The sequence below is a fragment of the Anopheles cruzii genome, chromosome 3 (genome assembly GCF_943734635.1).
Source record: "Anopheles cruzii chromosome 3, idAnoCruzAS_RS32_06, whole genome shotgun sequence".
NCBI classification, from domain to species: domain Eukaryota; kingdom Metazoa; phylum Arthropoda; class Insecta; order Diptera; family Culicidae; genus Anopheles; species Anopheles cruzii.
Genome location: NC_069145.1, coordinates 14,718,281 through 14,737,799, shown reverse-complemented (window position 1 = coordinate 14,737,799; position 19,519 = coordinate 14,718,281). Strand labels below are relative to the sequence as shown.

Sequence of the window (19,519 nt, the reverse complement as noted above, 5' to 3'; positions counted from 1 at the left end):
TTTATCCTTTATACACATCCACAATGTATGATTTATTACTAAAAAACATTTAAAATCTCAACAATAAAACGTACTCGGCATAACAACGCAAATCAATACAAAAGAAGAAGAAACCATCTTTGTGTAAGCTTCGCCGGTTTACACAGTTTCGATTACACCACGCTTCTTTTGCCGCTCCTCGTTCGCAATAAACGACGTTTCTTCCGATGTCGGGCTTAGTTCCTCCGACGGAGCCGCAGTCGAGGGTGGAAGGGCGGTGGACCCTGTTGCTGGGGCTGCTGCTCCACTAACACCAACAGCAGCACTAGCCACCGGAAAAGTGATGGGAATGGGCTGATCCTTAAGGGTTACGGTGAGGATGTTACCATTTCCACTGCCATTTGCGTTCGTAATGCCAAGACCACCACCTCCACCACTACCTGTAACGGTGGCCAGACTCAGCGGTTCCATCGTGAGGCGTAGCGGGGTATGCGCACGCGAAGGATTATTAGAGGAACCGCGTGACACAGGACTGGAGTTTTGCGAGCGACGAAAATCTTCCAGTGGAATCTCTTCCGATCGCGGTCTCGGAATACGGGGACTCGATTCCCGGGACCGTGGAGTTCCGGAGCGATTGCGTGAACATTCGCGTGATTTCATTGCCCCGGAAGAGACTCCAATTGGTTGGCTGCTTTCGCGACGGGCTGCTCCGGATACTACTAACTTCCGTCGTGCCCCGGTCGGTTCGCTAAAATGTAAAGAGCATATTTTCAGCTCCACCTCTAGGCATGGGTCGATTACAGCGGAACCTTACCATTCGGTTGAGCGACTCGCACTGATCTGTACGCGACTAACGACGCTTCCGGAGGGCATACTGTCTCGGCGCAAAGCGGCTGCAACACCTGGCACACGGTTGCTGGTGGAGAATAGTGGCCTGTGCTCGCCTGCTTGACGTCGTGCACTGCCACCGTGACGGGATCCTGGTCCACCGGTCGCCCCACCCGTGAGCGAGGGAAACGTCGACTCACTCAGCTGGCCAGGAATTTCGAGCAGCTGGGCAATTTGAAACATTTTCTTCTGGCGCGCTTTGCTACGCCCCTTCGTAAGCCGTTGCTTCGCTGCCATACACCGGATGTGATCATCGAACAGGAACTTGGCCGACAGAATGGGTGTCCGGTTGTTGGTGGCCCCTCCCCGGTGGATGGTCAGGTGCAGACTTCGAGAATCCTCCTTGTCACCGTTCACCTCAACGTCCTGCAAGAAGCCAACGAACTTGGCCACACCCCAACCTAACCGTTTACTGTCCGGCTCGACCAGTATCAGCTGCAGGATATCCATCACCAGAAACCGACGGTACTTGGTTCCGTCACGCATCACCACGGTGCAAGCGATCAGATCGCTATTATCTGCGAAGCGAAGAGAAATTCACCGTACCATTCACAGACAGGCCCCAACTGGCCCCGACGGGCGAGACACTTACTCAGATCGAGCGCATTATCTAACTGAACACACTGAGCCGAATTGGTTAGAGGAAGAAGTGTTTCCCGCTCGCCGGTAATCGTCTGACACATGCGTCGCAGCAGAAAGAACACACGAATGGCACGGCGAGCCTTTTCCACCTCACCACACGGTAGCCGACGCGTGAAACTGATCCCCGTCAGGGGTGTGCCGGTCGGTGGCAGCAGGATGGCGGAATCGTTGCAAAGAAATTCCACATTCAACGTCGATTTTAGCATCTCGTTGTACCTAAGTAAAGTATCGAACGCGAGTTAACAGAGAAACGTTTCAGAATGTCCGTTCCTTTGTGCCTTACTCATCCTCGAATAGGTCCAGAAATATGTCTTCGGATTTGTAGAAATTTTTCAACACATTCATCGCTTGATTGCGCGCCTGATTCAGTGCCACTCGGTATTCCTCCGGGACGGCGCTTGAATCCTCGCCAGCCCCGACAATCTGCGCGAGAAGCTTCAACCCTAGTTCCGTTGTTACCAAACGTATTCGACAGGCTGAAATACAACGCAAAATGCATCAGAATCAGAACTAGTACTGCTGACATGAATGGTGCACTCACATGGTTGACTGGAAATGTTGACGATCTGCAACAACTTCTCGATCAGTATCACATTGTACTGCGTGCGGTTGATGGGCGACGAACGGTTCAACACGATCTCCAGCCATTCGGCGTTGACACCTGACATTTGAAGAGCAATTAGTCATCCCAATCAAACAATGATGTAAAAAAGCAAGGTACGGAAACAACAACAAAAACTTAATATAGAGTTACACTATGACGTGCCATTCACTACTGCTAAATTACAAAACTTTACATAAGGTCGCATAAGATCGAGATTTGCCAACAATAACCTTGGACAATGCATTAACAGAGCGTATTTGGTGTGCTATACTAAATTTAGCGAAATAATGTTACAACATTTGAAAACCAAACGCGTGAAACACAGGCATGAACAACATTCGAAGAAAATCAACCAACCGTCTACGGGAGAGCAGCACCGGCAGCGGAAAATGGGGCGATCGTTGCACGGGCACGACAAGTTCAGAAACACACGGTCGACAGACGACAATGGGCAGATGGGCAGTGTGCAGTGTTGAAAGTAGTCCGAGTTACAAGCAAAGGTAGAGTATTCCAGTTAATGTAATGGTAAAATGTACGCAGCCGTGTTAGTAGAAGCGTGAGCAGGAAGCATAGATGAGTATGATCAGCCATTAATGATGAGTTGCTGATTTTAAATACATTATGAACGGTCCCGATCCTCCAACGTCTATCACTACGATTGGTTTTCTGTCAATTGCCCACGTCTTACCTTTATTGTTGGCCAACGCGTACAGCAAACACAGTGCCAGCAGTGCGTGATAGTCATTTTCGACGCACTCCAACGACGATAGAACCATGTCGAGGAAGGGACGGTTCGTCTCCGGTGTGCGGTACGCATTGAGCAGTAACTTTTCCTTCTCCTCATCGGTTATGTTGACCTTCTCGATCTCCTCGGAAAGGGTCGGTGGACTAGGGGAATCTACGGTGCAAGACGACCCAATACATTTTAGGTAATCGAATTGCGTATTCTTCCAAAAACCTACTCGAAACAGGAGGCTCATTGTTGGTGGATGAGCTGCTGTTGCTGCTGTTACCACTGTTGCCGCTACTGCTGCTGCTACTTTTTGGACTCTTCGGACTCGTTTCGTCACCCGCATGATCAGCTCCGTAACCCGAACCCGTCGCCACCGTACTTTCTAGCGCTTCCTCCAAACTTTCAACCGGTTGACCGAACCCGAGTGCCACCACCTCTCGGTTATCGATGTAGGCGTTCAACACCTGTGCGGCTCCCTCCTTGAACACGGTGTGATCGGCATTCAGGATGACCCACGTGAGGGCATTAATCAGCGGGCGGTGCGTGATCACCAGAAAGACGAGCGACAGCAGAAACAGTGCCACGACGCTGGCAACACGCGGATTGTTCATCTCCTTGATGTCAATATCGACCACCTTGTTGAGGACAGCCGCCAGATTACGGGTCACGACGGCCATCGAAATCGGTGGCGATGGTGTGAGCGAGAATATGTACAACGGCACGAACAGCTTGTGCAGCAGATGCTCGGTCAGCACCGCATTCAGGTCGGGTATATCGAGACAGAGAATGTCGTTCAGGTAGTGAAGATGATCCAAGTGTTCCGCCACGAGATTCGCCAGTCGGTGCTGCGATTGGTGGCTGTTGAAAAGCCCGGGGATGGAAACGGATTATCAGCCGGATGGTCACCAGCGCCCGGTGGCGGCCGCTTACTTACTCAATGTCATTTCGAACGCACGCATCGAGCTCGAGGATGTGCTTGCCAATGAACCAAACGAGATTGCTGAAGTACGGGGCGGCCGTCTTGTCCCGTATAAACTGCAGCATGTTCGGATTCTGCACCCGGTAGACGTTCAGTGTGATCGTACGCACTGCGATACGGACCATCGACTCGGGGTGGTTGAAGAATTTGATCCCTTCCGTGTAAAGCGGAAAATCGTTCGTGTGCTCGTTGTAGAAGAAGTGTATCGTGTGCGTGTTCAGCTTGAGGCTGAGTGTTTTCAGGAACAGAATATAGTAACCCATCACGTCCTCGTCGGAGAAGTCAAACTTGTGGACGATGATCGAATTGACCAAATTATTGCTGAGTAAATAATCTACAAGTGAACGAACGGTGACGTTACTTTCGGTTTCGTTGCTCTGCCCCGCGCGGGATACTCACAGAGAGAAGTTTCGTTTCGTATGTTTTCGAACAGAATGTTTAGCGTTTGCAGGAGCTGCACGCAAACGAAGCTGGAACCTCCACTCTTCTGGCGCATGATATGCAGGAAGTACGAGAGCATGTTCTTCTCCAGGAAGAAACTACGAAAGTGTACATCACAGTTGAGTAGCGTTCAAAAGCGAAAGACATGCGTAGGCATCGATCGAACACACTTCCGAAAGGCGGAAGTAGGAACAACCTGTGGCGGAACTTACTCGAACACGGACGAATCATTCTGATCGCCCCAGATGAGAATTTCCGCAATCGAACGCAACGATTCCACCAGCAGACCACGATTGCTCTCCGAGACGGTCGTATTACGTTCCAGCACGCTGTACAGATATTTTAGATGATCGAGCGACAGACGGTTCTTGGGACGGTTCCAACCGCCACCGAACCAACTACGGCTGCGAAACATTGCGGCTAACTGAGATATTGGAGCTCGCACTGCGCCTAAAACACTTCGGGCACGTTACGGAACCCTCATAGAACTACGGGCACCACGAATGAAGACATTTTACGCCCAGTTTTGTAACATTTTCTTCCGCCCAAACAACAATTAGCAGTTCCACTTGCAGATGGAAGAAGAATAATAAAAACTCGTGAACAATGCCAATCCAGTTGACAGCCCACCGCACTATGGACTGCGTGTTTTACTTAAAGGACAAAATAATTAATGCAGTCAAAGTCATGCATCAAACTGGTCACATGGATGACGTTTCTTCTGGCACTTTTAAACAGGACACGCAATCTTGTGTTTCTTTCTAATGAAATCCAATTGTTCCTAACATTAGCATTACTTTAGTTTTAAAAAAATGTACAAATAGTATCAAACAAAGTAAAAAAACGAATCGTTGAATCTGTTACAGTAAACAAGTGAACCACTGTCGCGACCGGAGATAGAACTGTCAAACATTTGTAAACGAAAACATTTCGAGCGTGGTTTGTTTGGTGTTTTTTGGCAGAATAAACGTGAAATTATCTTTCCTACACAATGGCTCTTGCTATGCAGAAAAGAAATAATGTAAGTATGTTCGCGGAATTGCCTGAGGACCACGGCAACTCAATACTATCCTTTGATTCTCCAGGTTCGACTTCCTCCGGAGGTGAATCGAGTGCTGTACGTGCGAAACCTTCCGTACAAGATCACCTCCGACGAAATGTACGATATATTCGGAAAGTACGGTGCAATTCGACAAATTCGTGTGTAAGTGCTCTTCTGTGCAGAATTTCAATCCAGCTCCATTATGTGCGCACCGTTAATAACATTGCTTTAACCCGCAGCGGCAACACACCCGAAACCCGCGGAACTGCCTTCGTTGTTTACGAGGACATTTTCGACGCCAAAAACGCTCGGGATCACCTGTCCGGTTTCAACGTCTGCAATCGCTACCTGGTAGTGTTGTACTACCAATCGACGAAGGCATTCAAACAGCTCGACCTGGACAAGAAGCAAGACGAACTGGACCAGGTCAAGGCGAAGTACAACATCAGCACGGAAGAGGTGCGGAAGTAATCGCATAGGATTAATTTATACTAAGAAGTATCCAATAAACTGTATCATTTTATACGAATAAGACTTATTTATTTATGGGTTTTTCAGCGTTGCGAAATCGGATGGTAGGTGGCTGGCCAAGAGCCGACTACTTGGCAACCTTTATACTAAGATACATTTTGCCCTGTATTGTTTGCTTCACCGGATTGATCCGCTTCAGTATCTGTGTCATCGTTTCTACCAATTTGTCGCTCGAAACACCCGTTTTCTTGTTCTTAAACTTTGTCAACAGCTCCGTCGTGGTCATCGGTTTCCTCATCAGATATCGCCTGACAGCTTCCTCCGTAATGCCGTAATCGCTGTAAGAAAAAGGGGTAAAATACCGGTTACTCGACTACTGCGCCGCCCTCAGCTCCACCAGTTCGGGGAACTTACTCTTTGCTGCTCGAGTTCACAATTCCCGCAAACGTTGGTGGAAGCGACGGGGTCGATTCTAGCTTCACTTTTTTAGCCGGCGTCGATACGGGACTGTTACTGTTATCGGACCCCGTCAGATCCGTCGAAGGCATGTTCGATCCAGCCATCTTACGCTTGTTAGCGTCCAGCTGGCCAACACTCGGTGACGCTGATCTGGAATTGTTTGCACTAGATAGGTTCGAGCCAATGCCTTCTTTTTCCTTTTTCAGTTTCTTCTTGGTCTTTGCATCGGCCGCATCTGAATCGGAACTGTCCGAGCTGAAATCCGTCGACGAGTCCTTCTTGTCCGATTCGGACTTTTTGTTCTTGTTTTTCTTGGCTTTCTTTTTCTTCTTGGCCTCCTTGCTGTCCTTCTCTTTGCCATCCTTGTCCTTTTCCTTCGTTTTGCCATTCTTTTCGTCCTCTTTTTTTTCTTCATCCTCCTCGGACGGTTTCTCTTCCTCTTCCGAGTCTTCGTCGGACGTTAGCAGCTTCCGGAGTGCATCCTCTTCCGCGACCGATTTCATTTCCTTCACAACCTTCGCATCGTGATCCGATTCGCTGTCGCTCGAGTCCGAAATGTAATCCAGTTCGCGGCCCTCCTCATCGCCATCGTCCGACTCCTCGAACGCTTCCTCGTCCACGTCGCGCTTCTTTTTCTTGCTATCTGCCAGCGCTTTCTTTTTGTTTTTTGCCTTCTTTTCGTTCGCCTCGTCGTCGCTGTCCTTCTGTTTCGGTTTTCCTTCGTCATCGTCATCGCCCGACGACGACACATCGTCCGAGTCGATCCACTCGTCCATATCACTGATCTTCAGGTCCTTACTCTTGCCCCCTTCGCCCTTCTTTCCCTTCGTCTCCTCCTGGTCGTCAGCCTCATTGTCCTCGCCCTTCTTCAGGCGCTTCCGGAACATGAGCGAAAAGTAGTTCATCGTTCGCTTGCGCCGCCCATACTCTTGCTCGGCCTCTTCCGCCGAGAGGGCCTTGTAGCGATTGATCGGTTGAAAATTGTACCATTCGTTCAGCGGATACGCCTCGATCGCACCGTCCGGTGCATGCGTGAACACGTAGAATGCGGCATTCTCGCCCACGCCGCCCTCCCGGATGCCCCGGAACATCTTGCCGTTTTTGCCCCCGGCCCGCAATATCCACGGTTGCGCTTCCGGTTTGTACTTCTTCGAGATGATTCCGAACCGCTTGCGGCGTGCCTCTTCGCGCAGGTCCCGATTAAACTCCGACCCGGCACCGAACTTTGGCATCACCTCCTCCATACCCTTGAATTCCTTCTGGTTGTTCTCCCGCTCCATCTTCACCGTGCGCCACTGGGCAAAGTCTACGTTGAGCGTTGCATTAAACCGCATGACGTGGTGCTTCTTTTTCATGTTTTTCGGCACTCGTATCACGAACTCCTGCACCGAGACGGGCCCACTAGGGGCGTTCGGTCCAGTGGCCCCGCCAGACGATGTGCCACTCTTTGAATTCTGCAAGAAACAAGCAAGAAGCATGAAGAGAGCTGTACGGCTAAAACCTGGTGGGCGACACTGAATCCGCCGATTTATGGCTTACCGAAGGTGCACTCATTTTGTCGACAATTGTGCACCGTTGTGGTTCGGATCTTGCAACAATGGCTGCATAGATTTTCGACTATTCCTTCGAGAATTGGGCGCTGCGTGCACAAGCTGAGTCACGAATACACTTTTGCCTGCGACCAAAGCAACCGTTTACAAAAGCCGAGAGTTTGACAGCTGCGCGCGAAACCGCCAAGCTGTCACTTGGATACCGAATCCACCATGCACTGTCGCATGGAGGACATTTTGTTTGATTTTGTTAAAATAAAAAATACAAATTAAAATATAGCCAGCGAACTTCCTAACTTTTACGCCTTTACACTCAAATTCTGGAGGTATCGAATTTCTTATCACTGCTTTCCCTGGCTTCATAAAGCGTCAAGTGGACATTCCTTGGCACGTTCGTTCGCTTGCGTTTGACAGCTCCCTGTTGGATGTTTTTCAGTTGCATTCGGTGAATCCGCGGGTGTTGGACGGTGAAACGGATTCCGCGCTCGAAAAAACAAGCAATCTGCCTAAAGTGCACCCCATATCGTATTCGTTAATGAGCGATCGTTAGGCCAAAAGTGCGTGCGGTCAACGAAATATGAGTCCGCGGCGAGTGTTGCCGAGGTTCGCCACATTCAACTGATGAACTACTCGCGGCGTCATGTCGACGTGCTCTGTTTTGATTCGCCGTGCCTCCGTGTTCTTCTGGGCTGCCGTCCTGTTGACCGCGTCCTTCACGGTGACCACTGGAGTCGCTGGAACCCCGTCCCCGACCGATGATGGTGCGGCCCCAGTGGAGCAGCTTCCGTACTGCGACGAAGATGTAGCCCGCCAGCGTGACCTTAGCGATGGGTAAGCAGCGCACAGACCCCCCTTTCGCTCCAACATGTCGCAACACGATCGTTCAGGTTTCGAATCGCAGCGATCCGTGGGTAGGGAGGGAACGCCAACAACACTACCAACGCATCTCCGCGGAACCCTTTGGGCTACGTGATTTGGAATGCGTTTTTTACGCCGATCGAATGCTGAACAAGCGATCAAAGAACTTAAGATAAAATTCCAAAATAATAAATTTAAGGGCTTCTTTTTTGAGCACCTGTAACCGGGCAGGTGAAATCATCGCCTTATCAGACGCCAAAATTGCGTCATTGATGCCGTTTTCGCGCTGGTCAACATTAAGGTGGTCTAATTAGATTAACCAATCAGCTTTTAAATATTCCGATTTGTTTCATGTACTGTATTCTATTTAGCTTTTCTAAAACTAAAGTGAGAGAAACGTGAATTTTTTTCCAACCGTGTTTTGTTGACAAGAAAGCACACCGCGAAGCCAAAGATGGCAAAAAATAATACCTTCGGGCAGGTTGGCTCAACAGTTGTTCAACGTGAGAACACACAATGACTCTATTTGTTTGCCGAGTCTGTTTCTGACTCATGCTAAGAAAAATGGCGCCTTTTACTAGATCAAACTTTGTTTCCCTTCGTGCAACATTCTGAGAAAGGGAGATACAAACATTTCACATTTCATTTCAAACCTAAAAACCTTATCAATTATCACGCACATGTTTTGGCGTCATCCATCGTGCGTTGGTCACGACTCAAACTTTATCTCCCCGAAATTGCACTCTTATCAGCTATTAACAAATTGCCAAGGTGGCAAATTCTTTTTTCATTTGCGTCGTTGCACCCTGGTTCGATGAACAATGGATAGTATTTGTTGACGGATTTTGAAGCTCCCAGATTCTATTTCACTTTTAATCCATCGTTTGTTCAGGGTTACTTGGAACCATCGGAAATAGAATCAGATATGAGCATCGTATCATTTCCCCTTGCAGATTGGTGTTCGTAACCACACTGGACGGTAAACTGTCGGCACTGGACATGCTCAATGGGGGCACTGAACGCTGGAGCATTCAGACCGGCCCCGGGCCGCTGCTTTCCTCCAGCATTCACCGTCTAGAGCTGACTAACAATGGCCGATGGGTCCGCATGATCCCGTCGCTTGGTGGCAGCCTGTACAAGTTCGACGGTGATTCCATCGAACCGATACCGTTCACTGCGGAGGATATGCTGAAATCTTCGTTCAAGTTCTCCGACGATCTCGTCATTTCCGGTGGCAAAGAAACGCGCTCTTACGGCGTTTCGCTGCAAACGGGCCAGCTCCTGTACCTTTGCACGATGCATGGGTGTAAAAATGCAACCGAACTAGCGACGGAGCGTACGGGCGAAGCAAAGTACGGTCCACCAGGGCGAGACGATGGCACGATCGATGGCACGGTAGAGGATGATGTGATCATTATCCGGCGGCAAACACAGACGGTCCGGGCAGTAGAAGCTCGCACCGGTAGCGAACGCTGGAACTTTAGCATCGGACACCACGAACTGGAACGGACGAGAAGCGAAGAGTGTCGCGGAGGTCGGGAACGGAGCGAGGCAAATCCGATCGCACTTGATCTCGAACTCAAGGTAATCATTCCCGAGGGTGTAATTTGTGCGATACGGAAAAGCGCCCCGGGAGAGATTGTCTGGAGGCACAAGTTCGAAGTGCCGATCGTGAGCGCTTGGCGATCGTCGGACAAATCGGACGGACTGTTGGAAGGTGTGGATCTGTTCGATCGTACCGATTGGCTGTGGAATGGAAACGTGGGCGAAAGTGGTGTCGATGGAAGCGAAGGTGATAATAAAGTGCCTCCGCTGGTTAACCCATCGCTGTACATCGGAATGCACGACAAACAGCTTTACATTCAGGAGTCGAGTGCACTGCTGGCGGAGCGCGAAGGCAAGACCCAAGAGTTGGCGCTACTGACGGACGGAGACGGCCAGCTCCCGGCAATTCCGTGGAAACCCTTACCGGCCAGCCCTGCAGTGGCGGGTTTATTGACCGGCGAGGAAAAGGACTTGGCCCTCGGAACACCATCATCGGCACCAGGGGATGATAACGGGGAATCAACGGCCATTGCCCGATCCGTCCTTTACGCATCGAGCTACATTAATGGAAATGGATTTTTCTTGGTTTTCGATGATCCCACTTCGGGTGATCAGCGGTGTGAGCACGACGGGGACGATCACTCGAAAGACAACAGTTCAAGCTTTCCGCCGAGGGGCGAAGAAGACGACCTCGACGCGATGTTCGAAGCACCAGTGAAGGTGATCATCATTTCCATGTGGTTCTGGTGGAAGGAAATACTGATCATCTCCGTGACTACTGCACTTCTGTTTAACATGGTGCTAAAACTGCGGATCGAAAAGCCCCCGGCTATGGTGGTGGTCGAGCGAAAGATTGAGGTACCAATTTCGATGGCCGTCGAAGCGCGCGAAGAGTTTCCACTGCCCGCCATACGCATGTCTTCGACACGCAGCCTTTCAGAATCGAGCTCACAGGGAGCGGTCGCCCTGCCGGAAAACTACACTTCGCGGTTTCGAGAAGATTTCGATCTCGTCCAGTGTCTCGGCAAAGGTGGCTTCGGAGTAGTATTTGAGGTGCGCAACAAGCTGGACGATTGTCGGTACGCGATCAAACGTGTCGTGCTGCCAAACAAACCGGAATCGAAGGATCGTGTGATGCGCGAGGTGAAAACGTTGGCGCACAGTGAGCATCAGAATATTGTCCGCTACTTTCATGCGTGGATCGAAACACCGCCTCCCGGCTGGCAGGAGCGACACGATCGCGAGTGGATCGAGCGGAACTGTCTGTCGACGTCGATCGACATTGAAACGCCGACCGATACACAACCTCCTGCAGCAGCCTTAGCAACATCAGCATCGCTTTCAACACCATTGGTTGGTGTAAATAAGGGCCCTCTTTCCTCTGCTGTTCACCCGCACATTTGGATGCCCCACTTTCCGGAAGCGAATGGGTCCATCACGAGCGGCGAAAGGCATTTGGAACAGAGTGAGAGCTGCTCGTTCATCGAGTTCCGGGCAGATGCAGTACAATCATCTGCCGGATCCCAGCAACCATCAGGTCCGCTGAATGATGAGACATCAGAATCCTCCCAGTCGGAGCATGAGCCATCGGAGAGTGCCAAATCGTCCGGAGTAAGCTGCGCCAAACGCTGGGATCGAACTGATGAAAACGATGATTCGTTCGATATTGTGTTTAAAGAACCCTCTTGCAATGGCACCGCCAACGGGGTCCATAATTCTGTTTCGATTGATGTTTCCGCTTCTCTTCCACCGCCACCGCCTCCGAACGGGGACGGTCCTCCGTTCGGTACTCGAAATCCATTCCGCAAAACACACCGACGGCCGCTTTCACTTGATCTCACGAGCACGGGAAACGTCCGCAAAAGGCCAACGACGAATGAGGAGTCCCGCCCAGAGAGCAACACCGCCTCGAAGCCGCCTTCCTATGCGTCCTCTTCTCTCGTGCCACAAAGCAACAAGATATATCTCTACATTCAGATGCAATTGTGTCACAAGCAGTCGCTCAAGGAGTGGCTCAGTCTGAACGGATTCCCAGCACGGCGTGACAAGATCGTACCGATCTTCGAGCAGATCGTTGCGGGCGTCGAGTACGTACATCTGAAGGGCCTGATACACCGTGACCTGAAACCCAGCAACATTTTCTTTTCGCTCGACGGCAAAATTAAGATCGGCGACTTTGGGCTCGTCACCGACTCGGGCGAGCTGCAGTACGACAGTGAAAACAACATGCCAGCGATGGGGCGCGATCGGCACACGCGGCAAGTCGGGACGCAGCTCTACATGTCGCCGGAGCAACTGCGCGGACTACCGTACGACTACAAGGTCGACATATACTCGTTAGGGCTGATTTTGTTCGAGCTACTCGTCAGCTTCGGCACCGAAATGGAACGCATCGGCACACTAAAGTCTGTACGAAAGACCGTTTTTCCGCATGGCTTTGAGCAGGAATACCAGTGTGAGGTAAGTTTCGGGTGCAAAGGAAACGTACATTGATGATTTACCGTTGCTTCTTACTTTACCGCTGCTTTCAGTACAAACTCCTGTCGTTGATGTTGGCCGATTCGCCAAAGAAGCGACCGACAACATTCGGCATCAAGGCGCACCCACCGTTCAAGCGGATGCTTTCGAATAAATCGAGCAACGCGTTGGGCGTTGTTGACGAAACGCTCGTGGTGGATGGCAGTCCGACGGTCGCAACCAATGGTGGTTCATTCGAGTCGGAAGAGGGTGATGAGTGGCACTTCGAGCTGCCACCGCGTCGAAAGGACAGCCGAACGTACAGTAGCTCCGGATCGGGCTCCGGCTGTGCAGGTGGAACACCGGCGGCCACCCAGGCCCAACCTAACCCACTCTGGTTGTGAAAAATCGTGCTATGCCGTAGTTTAACGGCGTTTACCATGATGATGGTAGTGACGGGCAGTGTCGGATTGATGCAAGCTGGTAACATTGTATTTACTAAACTATTTATGCCGTATTACGTATAGAACTATGCAGATTCATGCTGTTGAAGGAGCCGATGTTGATTTTGTTAAGTCTTAATTCGTTCATTTGTTCCATTTGTTCGGGGAATGAATGAGGTAGCAAAGTGTAGCACACTACGATAAGTGATAAATAAAATGGACGGATGTGTAACAGATGTTTATGTATGTCCACTGTTTATTAATTACACCCCGCACAAAATTAACCCCTAAACAAGGCAGCACATCGTATGGCCATTACTTCTTCGCACGCTTGCCTTCACCCTTCTTCGGTGGTGCCTTCCCACGGAGAGCCCGTAACCGTTTCATTTCTTCCTTGAAGTCCTGATGCTCGTCCCGGAAGAGACCGTACTCGCGCAACTTCATCGCCAGCAGATGGGTTTCAACGTGCCGCGGGTACCAGTTGACGACGTAATCCCGCTGGTGGATCGGCTCTTCGCTGAACATCTTCACCACTTTCATCGACTGTGAATTCGTCGGTCTCGCGACCTCACCGAATATCCGGTTCGATAAGTAATTCATTCGTCGGGAGTAAGTCGTTCCCAGTTTCGCGAGGTCCTTGTATTTGTACATTGCTATTCACCAAACGCCGAATAGTCGATTTACTCACGGTACTAGAATTTTATTGTGTAACTTGGAGGGTTTGTTGACAAAATGTGACTGGCAAGTAACTCTCCAATGTGTGGAGAGTTTCCATTTGACGTTTCACGCCGACCACGAAAGTGACAGCATCAAAAGTTCGTTTTTATGAATAGCAGAAATAAAGTTTATTAAAGAAAATAACTGGTGAGCGGAAGTCCTTTTATTATAATAAATGGTTATTATATAAGGTGTATTTTCACTGTAGGGTGTACGACTCTGCAATGTCCTCAATCTTTTGCTTTCGTTTTTTTCGCTTCTCCTTCTTATCAACCTTTTCTGATGTAATTTCGATATGTTTTTCCATTTTTGTGTTTGTCTCTACTTCTATCGATGTCTCTGTTTGCTCAAAACCACTGTTTTCCTTATCTTTCTTTTTTTGTTTTTTACGTTTCTCCTTCACCATATCAACAGCTTCTGGTGCGTTTTCTATGTTATTTTTGTCTTCCTTTACTTCTACGATGCCCTCAGTTAGATCCAATATATTGTCTTCAGCCTGATGCTTTCGTTTTTTTCGTTTGACCTTTTTATCAACGACTTCTGATAAATTTTCGATATCATTTTCCATTTTTAAATTTGTCCCTAATTCTGCGGTTTCATCAGCCTGATCCAAAATATTGTCTTCAGCCTGATGTTTTCGTTTTTTTCGTTTGACCTTCTTATCAACGATTTCCGATAAATTTTCAACATTATTGTCCATTTCTATATTTGACTCTACTTCTACCGTTCTATCAGGCTGATCCAAAATCTGGTCTTCAAATTGTTGTTTTACTTTTTTTCGTTTGACTTTCTCGTGCACCAATTCTGATGCAATTTCTGAATTAGATTTAACGTTTTTGTCTTCCTTTTCTTCTACAGTCGTCCCAAATGTTTCGCTGTTGTGATCTATTATATCATTGTTAACCTCGCTTTTTCGTTTTTTCCGTTTATCCTTTTTCTTGTTAACAACTTCTGCATCAATCACCAAGTTTTCGTTTTCTTGCATAAGTGTTTGTTCATGTAAATCGGAGTTGCGTGCAGTTGTGTTTTCGAATGGATTATGAGCATTGTGCCTCACCCGGTTCTGGGAAGGCGATATGGTATTTCCATTGGTATCTGCGTTATTCTCTTCCATTTCCCGTGACACTTCGCGATCCTTTTCTGCTTTCCTAATATTCTGGACCATCGTTACTAGCTGGTCAAAACTGTGCTTTTGCTGCTCGTGCGCCATGTATAAATCGTTTTGTTCGCCTTCTGCACACCGGCTAAAGACTGCCACAAACATTCCTATGGTAAGGTCAACCTCCGATCGGGCATACAAGCAATGTTCCCCGACACCCTCGTACGCAGGCGAGCCAACATGAAGCCACTCCATACCAAGTTCGGTACGTGCATCGAGCAACTTGAAATGGCCGTTATGACGCAGTACACCCATTACAACCATTTCATTCTCCTCAACGTGGAGCGAGCAGGTGGAGTACACAATGCGCCGGACGTTGGGATAAGCGTTCATCGCGTGCGACAGGAGTTTGTACTGAAGGCCTGCCAACTTGTAGAGTCGACCCTCGTCCACTGGTTCCTTCATTCGAAGACGGTCCAGCATACCCGAACCAGAGCAGCTGGGGTCCAGCAAAACGTACTCAACGCCAGGCACCTGATCGTCGGTCATTTCCAAACAGTCGCCGTGGATTGTTTTAATAACGCCAAACTGTGCCGCATACTGACATAAAAGTTTGTAGCGGTCGTCGTTACGCTCTACGGCGTAAATGCGACCCTTATTCTTCATCAGGTTGGCGAGATGCGTTGTCTTCAGGCCGGGAGCAGCACACATGTCCAAAACGACGGATTTTTTCGGTGGCTTTAGCAAATATGTCGGAACCAGGCAGGCCTAATAGACGAAAAGGGGACAACAATATAACGTTGCGCATTATTCATTGTGCCCGACAACAACGGAAGTTTTTCGTACAACAATGCGCTCAGAATAGTTGAGGACACGGTCAGATCTTTACCTTGTTTTGTAGAAAAAACTTTGAACGCAGATGTTCCGCCCGCGCCCAATAGCTTTTCGAACTGTTCGGGAACACTAACAAATCGTTGAAATGAAAGTCTACAGTGTACTCGTAATCCGAAAGCGCAGATACTCGGTCCAAGAACGCTCGATAGCTCAAGAAGACAACGTCAACCAATATCCATCCTTCCTCTTTCAACTGTTGCTTGGCTTCCTCCATGTTCAGGACGGCAGTATTCACCCGTACGAATCGCGGTTCTGAACAAAGCATGCGACCATTTGTTAAAGAGAAAATTACGGCAGCTGCAGCCAGCGGCAGCAATGTTCGTTAAATTCAGTCATTAACATACCTTTGAAAATCGTCACAGCTGGAACGCTCGATTTGGTAGCCTCGAATGCTTCGCGTATTTGCTGGTCACAACTTCGTATACACTCTACCGGCAAGGACGAGCCCACCAGCTCACCACGGCCGAAAAGAAGTTCAGAAATCAACACCCGTGCCAGCCACACATTCATTCGCGGGTGGTTGACGGCCAAATTCATGTGCTCAATAATTGCGTTGATTTGCGGTAAGTTGTCTATAATGCGATTCATGATGCTTCTCCCGGCACGAAAGTGTTTTTCAGCTTGCAACAGCAACTTGAGGTTTTTCTTCTCCTCTATCACTTGCCGAAGTATACGGGCCGCGTTCCGGTAGTTAGGTGGCACCGGAATTTTCCTAGCAGGAGGAAGTTTGCTAGACTCCATGCTTGCTTGGTAGTAATTTCCTGCAACAAATTTTTAAAGTTACTTTGGTTTTTTGTGTAAGCAATTTTTCTAAAGTTCAGAAGCAATAAAAACAGTGAACCACGAGGAAAATTGAGTGACAGTTTAGCTGAAAAATGACGTTTGGCTTGTGCCTTTTGTTGGTAAATAAAGCGGCGTTGCGTGAAATCATCCCTTCTCTGTATCGCGAACGGATTGATTGTCAAACAGCTGACGTAGTTTGTTCGCTCACCGTACAAATTTCGTAAATGTTTGTCGTAACAAGAGTTATAACGCAAAAGAATCCGCGACCATTTGGTGTAGTGTTGTAATCGGTAAGGACATGCCAACGGTGCGGTGAGAATGCATCGCAAAGAGGACCTCTTCACGACTCCCCAGGAGCGGCAGAAAAAAAAATTACGCTTCCGTGGTGACCTAGCTGCGCACTATGGTTTCGCACGGGATTCCCTCAGTTCCGGGCTGAATGGAGCATCGGGTGGAAACAATCGCATCGAGGAACTGTCCTCCGAAGATGACTCAAAACGACTCGACAGCGGAGACTCGGCCGACGGTGAGTGCTGACGGAAGACTGTTGCTTGTTTCTTGCAGGGCTCCCAATGGAATTCACTAACTTTGGCGCATTTGCACAAACAATGCTTTCAGACCGGAGCGAACGGGGAAGTCTGTACGATTTCGTGCGCATCGAACTCACGCGCGGCTATGTGCTCGAGCACGACGAGGAACGCTATTCGGCGCGGAGGGAGAAAATTTACTCGTTTTTGAAAATACCACGCGAACTGGAAAACTTTATGCTGTATGGCGTGCTGCAGTGTGCCGACTCGTTCCTTTACATCTACACCTTTCTACCGATCCGTTACTTGCTGGCGCTGTGGGCGCTCGTGACGCGGCCGCTCGCTCGGTGTCTTGGGCTTCGGAGACCCTCGCAGCGATTGCTAGCACCGGCCGAGATATGCGACCTGTTGAAGGGCACGATCTGGATCATCTGCAGTTACACTCTGCTGTACGTGGACACCAACATGCTGTACCACATGATTAAGAGCCAGTCGATCATTAAGCTGTACATTTTCTACAACATGCTGGAGGTCGGCGATCGGTTGCTGTCCGCGTTCGGGCAAGACACGATCGATGCGCTCTTCTGGACGGCCACCGAACCGAAACACAGCAAACGGCAACACCTCGGAACGATACCGCACTTTCTGTTCGCGATCGTATACGTTACAATGCACAGCGTGCTGGTAATGTTTCAGGCGACCTCGCTCAACGTGGCGATCAACTCGAACAACAAGGGTCTACTGACGATCATGATGTCGAACAACTTTGTCGAGCTGAAGGGCAGCGTGTTTAAGAAGTTCGACAAGAACAACCTCTTCCAGCTAACGTGCAGCGACGTGCGGGAGCGATTCCACCTGTCCGTGCTGATGCTGATCGTACTGATACAGACGATGAAGGAGTTTAGCTGGAAGTCGGAACAGTTCTTCGTGATGTTTCCCGACTGTCTCTACGTGATGTTTACCGAGTGTCTGGTGGACTGGATCAAGCACGCGTTCATCACGCGTTTCAACGAGATACCGTGCGATGTGTACCGGGAGTACACGACGAGTCTAGCGTACGACATGACACAGACACGCCAGAAGCACGCTTTCAGCGATCATTCGGATCTGGTCGCGCGGCGGATGGGTTTCATACCGTACCCGCTCGGCGTCGTGTTGGTGAAAGCTCTCTATCATGCACTGGTGTTCGAGAATGCCGGCTCCGTTGTGATTCTGCTCGTTGCGTTTTTCGCATTACTGGCCGGGCGTGTCCTGAACACAATCTATACGCTCGGCAAGGCTTGCGATCTTACGCAGAAGCATCAGAACGAGAAGAATCAATCGGGTTGCCATCCACTCACCTCGACACCGCTACCCCGGGGGGCCAGAGCAACAAGCGATACGGCAACTTCACCGATTCATCACGCGCAGCATCGTGCACCGTCAGCGAGCACCGATCAACACTCTGGTCCGATCGGTACGGTCGTAAACTCCCAACCCCTGCAACCGCCAACTTCCTTTACCAAGTCCCCCGGGCCGATGGGCAGCTCGAATAGCTCGGGTTCAACCGATGTGCTGCGGAAAACTTCCAGCCTCGGGGCGACCGCCCTCTTCTCCAACAGTGACGTCGATCTGGACGACGTGAAGCTAAACGATCAGGTACTGAACGGTAGCACGGTGACGACCGACAAAAGTGAAGAGGAAAACGTTGCACGTAGTGTGCCGGATTTGCAGCAAGAACCGGGCCTGGAGAAAACTCCCGGCCGACACCATCACGGGGAAGCCATTGGCAGCGATGATGGCGAAAGAACTCACCATCATCATCACGCGCGAACGCACAAACGGTCCGAATCGGAACCGTCCATTCAGCTCGAGGGTGGATAGACGGCGCCGGCCAGCATACTTTGTAGCCAACTGTGTTTCATTCGCTCATCCTGCTTTGTTAGGGGCGATCTCTGGCAATAGGGCGATGGTTAGTTCGCGTTTCGCTCGAGAGGCAGGCACCAAAGGCTGACATTTTTTCGTTTTTCCTTATTTTTTGCGTGACGAAGCTGAGTGGATAAAGACGTATGCAACGTAGATTAAGGAATTTTATCTGTTTGTTTTCGATACGCCGCGCGTTTGTGATGTTATTTTTGAGTTTGCGCACATCATTTCGATCCCGTTAGTTTGTAGACGTTTGCGTATGAGAATAAACTTAATTACACTAGGTTTTGTCTATTGCACTTTGCAGAAATTGATGGATCGAATATTCAATCCTTTAGCCAATCGTTGTCTTTCTTTAACGCACGTCTCGTGTTGTTACTTTCGTTCAAACTTTTCCCGTGCTTCTGAATATCCTGTAGCTTTGACTTACTGTCTCTACAATCTTTGCAGCACCGCAATCGACAGATGTATTATTTAAGCTTTTAAAGCCTGTTATGTTGCTG

The 19,519-nt window shown here is 49.4% G+C and overlaps 7 protein-coding genes across 7 annotated transcripts; 3 read left to right on the top strand and 4 right to left on the bottom strand.

Moving 5' to 3' along the window:
* Nucleotides 1-79: 79 nt before the first annotated feature.
* LOC128271441 (protein CLEC16A homolog) lies at nt 80-4,709 on the bottom strand. Its single transcript, XM_053008975.1, is given in 10 exon segments — nt 80-565; nt 794-1,385; nt 1,460-1,725; nt 1,793-1,985; nt 2,051-2,170; nt 2,802-3,011; nt 3,127-3,704; nt 3,781-4,159; nt 4,225-4,364; nt 4,479-4,709. Coding segments are annotated over 10 exon segments (3,108 nt in total). The 5' UTR covers nt 4,682-4,709; the 3' UTR covers nt 80-138.
* A 479-nt stretch (nt 4,710-5,188) lies between these two features.
* On the top strand, nt 5,189-5,806 carry LOC128273066 (splicing factor 3B subunit 6). The gene is made up of 3 exons (XM_053010980.1): nt 5,189-5,287; nt 5,352-5,470; nt 5,548-5,806. The coding sequence occupies exons 1-3, from the start codon at nt 5,258-5,260 to the stop codon at nt 5,777-5,779; spliced, it is 381 nt and encodes a 126-aa protein (XP_052866940.1). The 5' UTR covers nt 5,189-5,257; the 3' UTR covers nt 5,780-5,806.
* A 53-nt stretch (nt 5,807-5,859) lies between these two features.
* On the bottom strand, nt 5,860-7,913 carry LOC128272246 (general transcription factor IIF subunit 1). Its single transcript, XM_053010019.1, has 3 exons — nt 7,778-7,913; nt 6,194-7,692; nt 5,860-6,117 (listed from the first exon to the last, which is right to left on the bottom strand). The coding sequence occupies exons 1-3, from the start codon at nt 7,790-7,792 to the stop codon at nt 5,907-5,909; spliced, it is 1,725 nt and encodes a 574-aa protein (XP_052865979.1). The 5' UTR covers nt 7,793-7,913; the 3' UTR covers nt 5,860-5,906.
* Nucleotides 7,914-8,428: 515 nt separating this feature from the next.
* On the top strand, nt 8,429-13,325 carry LOC128269908 (eukaryotic translation initiation factor 2-alpha kinase-like). Its single transcript, XM_053007312.1, has 3 exons — nt 8,429-8,619; nt 9,600-12,651; nt 12,723-13,325. The coding sequence occupies exons 1-3, from the start codon at nt 8,429-8,431 to the stop codon at nt 13,050-13,052; spliced, it is 3,573 nt and encodes a 1,190-aa protein (XP_052863272.1). The 3' UTR covers nt 13,053-13,325.
* Nucleotide 13,326: 1 nt separating this feature from the next.
* On the bottom strand, nt 13,327-13,762 carry LOC128275302 (28S ribosomal protein S33, mitochondrial). Its single transcript, XM_053013758.1, has one exon. The coding sequence runs from the start codon at nt 13,740-13,742 to the stop codon at nt 13,407-13,409; it is 336 nt and encodes a 111-aa protein (XP_052869718.1). The 5' UTR covers nt 13,743-13,762; the 3' UTR covers nt 13,327-13,406.
* Nucleotides 13,763-13,964: 202 nt separating this feature from the next.
* Nucleotides 13,965-16,542, bottom strand: LOC128269907 (28S rRNA (cytosine-C(5))-methyltransferase). The gene is made up of 3 exons (XM_053007311.1): nt 16,146-16,542; nt 15,797-16,053; nt 13,965-15,675 (listed from the first exon to the last, which is right to left on the bottom strand). Exons 1-3 carry the CDS (start codon nt 16,540-16,542, stop codon nt 14,008-14,010), a joined length of 2,322 nt encoding a protein of 773 aa, XP_052863271.1. The 3' UTR covers nt 13,965-14,007.
* A 256-nt stretch (nt 16,543-16,798) lies between these two features.
* Nucleotides 16,799-19,287, top strand: LOC128272277 (protein TAPT1 homolog). Its single transcript, XM_053010053.1, has 2 exons — nt 16,799-17,110; nt 17,203-19,287. The coding sequence occupies exons 1-2, from the start codon at nt 16,903-16,905 to the stop codon at nt 18,972-18,974; spliced, it is 1,980 nt and encodes a 659-aa protein (XP_052866013.1). The 5' UTR covers nt 16,799-16,902; the 3' UTR covers nt 18,975-19,287.
* The last annotated feature ends 232 nt before the right edge of the window (nt 19,288-19,519 follow it).